The 2,395-nt window shown below is 36.0% G+C and overlaps 1 protein-coding gene across 1 annotated transcript; it reads left to right on the plus strand.

The window, feature by feature from the left end:
- Positions 1–802: 802 nt before the first annotated feature.
- Positions 803–1,972, plus strand: LOC18101824 (uncharacterized). Its single transcript, XM_006380102.3, has 2 exons — positions 803–1,237; positions 1,356–1,972. Exons 1-2 carry the CDS (start codon positions 1,151–1,153, stop codon positions 1,839–1,841), a joined length of 573 nt encoding a protein of 190 aa, XP_006380164.2. The 5' UTR covers positions 803–1,150; the 3' UTR covers positions 1,842–1,972.
- Positions 1,973–2,395: the final 423 nt, after the last annotated feature.

The raw sequence follows: 2,395 nt of genomic DNA on the forward strand, positions 1-2,395 counted from the left end.
TAGTTTTTTTTTTAAAAAATCAGTTTTGTTATTTTTTTTATAAAAACTGAACTGAATCGAAAATAATCACATTTATATGTAATAACTTGATGTAATTTTGTTTTTTTTTTTCTGAGATTTTTATTTGATTAATTAGATGTAAAATGTAATTCTTTAAAGTAAAGCAAAAGGTGAAAACATGATTAGAAGGTTATTTGTAATTATATTTTCAAGATATTAACGTAATCCTAAAGCATTTAATGACGTGGGGGCACCCGCACACCATCATAATAATTCGAGGTCCCTTCTAGTTCGAATATTTTATAATTAATATTATTTATAAACGTACTTGTACATTTTTTTGAGGGTCTCGAGGTGTAAAGAATACCCCTGTGAACTTCTCGCTGTTTAAAAGGATATTTTTTTAAATTAGCTTGGTTTTTCCAGCTCAATTATATGAATAACATTATTGAAAAACAGAAAATAATTACTGTTTACATAATGATTTTTTAAGATTTTTATTGGAATTTTTCTTTAATATACAAATTAAATAAAGATATATATCTTGATTCATAAAACATATATAGAAAAAAAATTAATTAAATTATTATTTTTCAATAATTTTAGTAAATATAACGTTTAGAAATAATTATGTTTAATAAATATTGAATTTTTAAACCGCAACATTTTTGTTCCTATATTAATTCACAGATTATTTTAATTTTATACGTTAGTTTCCCGATTTATCCTGTTTAAAACGGGTGAGCCCTCAAGATGAAGCAATCTTGATGGCAAATGAAAATGGAGTTTCCCACTGCCTGGTGTTGCTTGCTTCAAACAAGTTCCCCTCATCCCTTTCTTTCTGTCAGACAAGAGCGTGACTGAGATAATAATAAATTGTCTTAATTATTTAAGGGACCGTACCGTTGGGAAGTATACATTCTACAACGTAACTGATCAGTAGGAGCATTTACTAGGGCTTGCTTTTCCTCAACGGTCACTACCTCCCTTGAGCCCCAAAGCCCAAAAGAACCATCTCTTTCCTCTTGTTTTCCCTCCTCACAAGTCACAACCAGAGTCTTGCTGCTGATGCCATTAATTGGCCCCTCCTCCACCATAAAGCAAATCCACAATTAAAGGCCCTTCACTTTGGAGCTACCACAAAGCGAAAATGTCTAGCAAGTCCCCAATCTTTCCCATTCCTGAACCTCAACACTTCAGCGACTATGGCTTTGACCCGCAGATTGATTACTTTCAGGTTTGTTTAGTTCATCAGTCCTTAATTTATATGATACTCTTCATTTACTCTTATGCGTCCATTTACTTGTTTGGTGTTCTCAACTGGCCCCGTTCGTTTCGATTTCCATGAAAATCAGTTCCTGGAGGAAGCAAGAAACCACAAGAGAGAGACGACGACAACAAGGTCTTCCGTTGACTCCTTACACTTCAAGCTCCAGAAACCCATTTCAAAAGAGGAGTCTGCTAATAGAACGATCCACAAACCCAACAACAGGAAGAAGAAATGGTGGAGAAAAGCTTTGCTATTCTTTAAGTGGAAGTGGATCCACAGTAATCACAAGGATGATTATCTTGGTCACGGAGATGTTCATATAGCAAGGGCTAGAGCTTTCGGAGCTTCCATCTCAGGGCCTGTTTATTTAACTGATAGTTTAAGTGGATCAAGCACTCCTTACAGGTCCACTAGCAGACCATCATCAGGGCCTCTAGCTGGATCCTTGACTCCGGCAAGAAAGGGTGATATGGAGATACCTTATTTGAGTCTGAGGGAGCTTAACATGGAGCAGCGGCAGCAGCAACGGAGTATCTCTACTTCTGCAATGCCAATATATTTGGTCACTTGAGTTTTAGATTAGTGGATCTGTTTAGTGACTAATTACTTGTTGGTTTGGTAATGGCATGGCTTCTCTGGGGTGCTCTTTCAGTTTCTTTATTAATGTTTATAGCCATCTTTCTGGGTTTGCCCCTTTTTTCAGCTAAAGTGCAAACTGCAAAGCGTTTGGCACTGCTGTTCAACCTGCATTTCAGCCAATTTCAATTTTTTTTTTTTTTACTAAAATTGAGTGCGGTTTGTACCTTTTGGATCGTTTTGATGTGCTGATATCAAAAATGATTTTTAAAAAATAAAAAAAAATTATTGGCATGTATTTCGGCACGAAAAGCTATTTGAAAAGCAACCACTACCACACTTCCAAAAACCCTCTAACCTTTCTGGAGGGGTCCTGTCTTTGGGGTGCTTTCTCGCTTGCTTTTTTTTTTTTTTCTCTCTCTGCAGCTGATGAAACCCTGTTCTTTGACTACTTATCGACTCCCCTGTGGACGTGTATTTTCTCTTCCTGCCTTTTCCAATTGCTGATGCTTCGATTTTCCTGAGTGAACGAATACTGTGGCGGAGTTT

Source organism: Populus trichocarpa, chromosome 8, assembly GCF_000002775.5.
Source record: "Populus trichocarpa isolate Nisqually-1 chromosome 8, P.trichocarpa_v4.1, whole genome shotgun sequence".
Classification (NCBI taxonomy): domain Eukaryota; kingdom Viridiplantae; phylum Streptophyta; class Magnoliopsida; order Malpighiales; family Salicaceae; genus Populus; species Populus trichocarpa.

Coding starts and splice junctions, on each gene's coding strand:
- LOC18101824 (XM_006380102.3), top strand. CDS start 1,151: ATGTCTAGCAAGTCCCCAATCTTTCCCATTCCTGAACCTCAACACTTC. Junction 1,238..1,355: donor CGCAGATTGATTACTTTCAG/GTTTGTTTAGTT, acceptor CATGAAAATCAG/TTCCTGGAGGAAGCAAGAAA.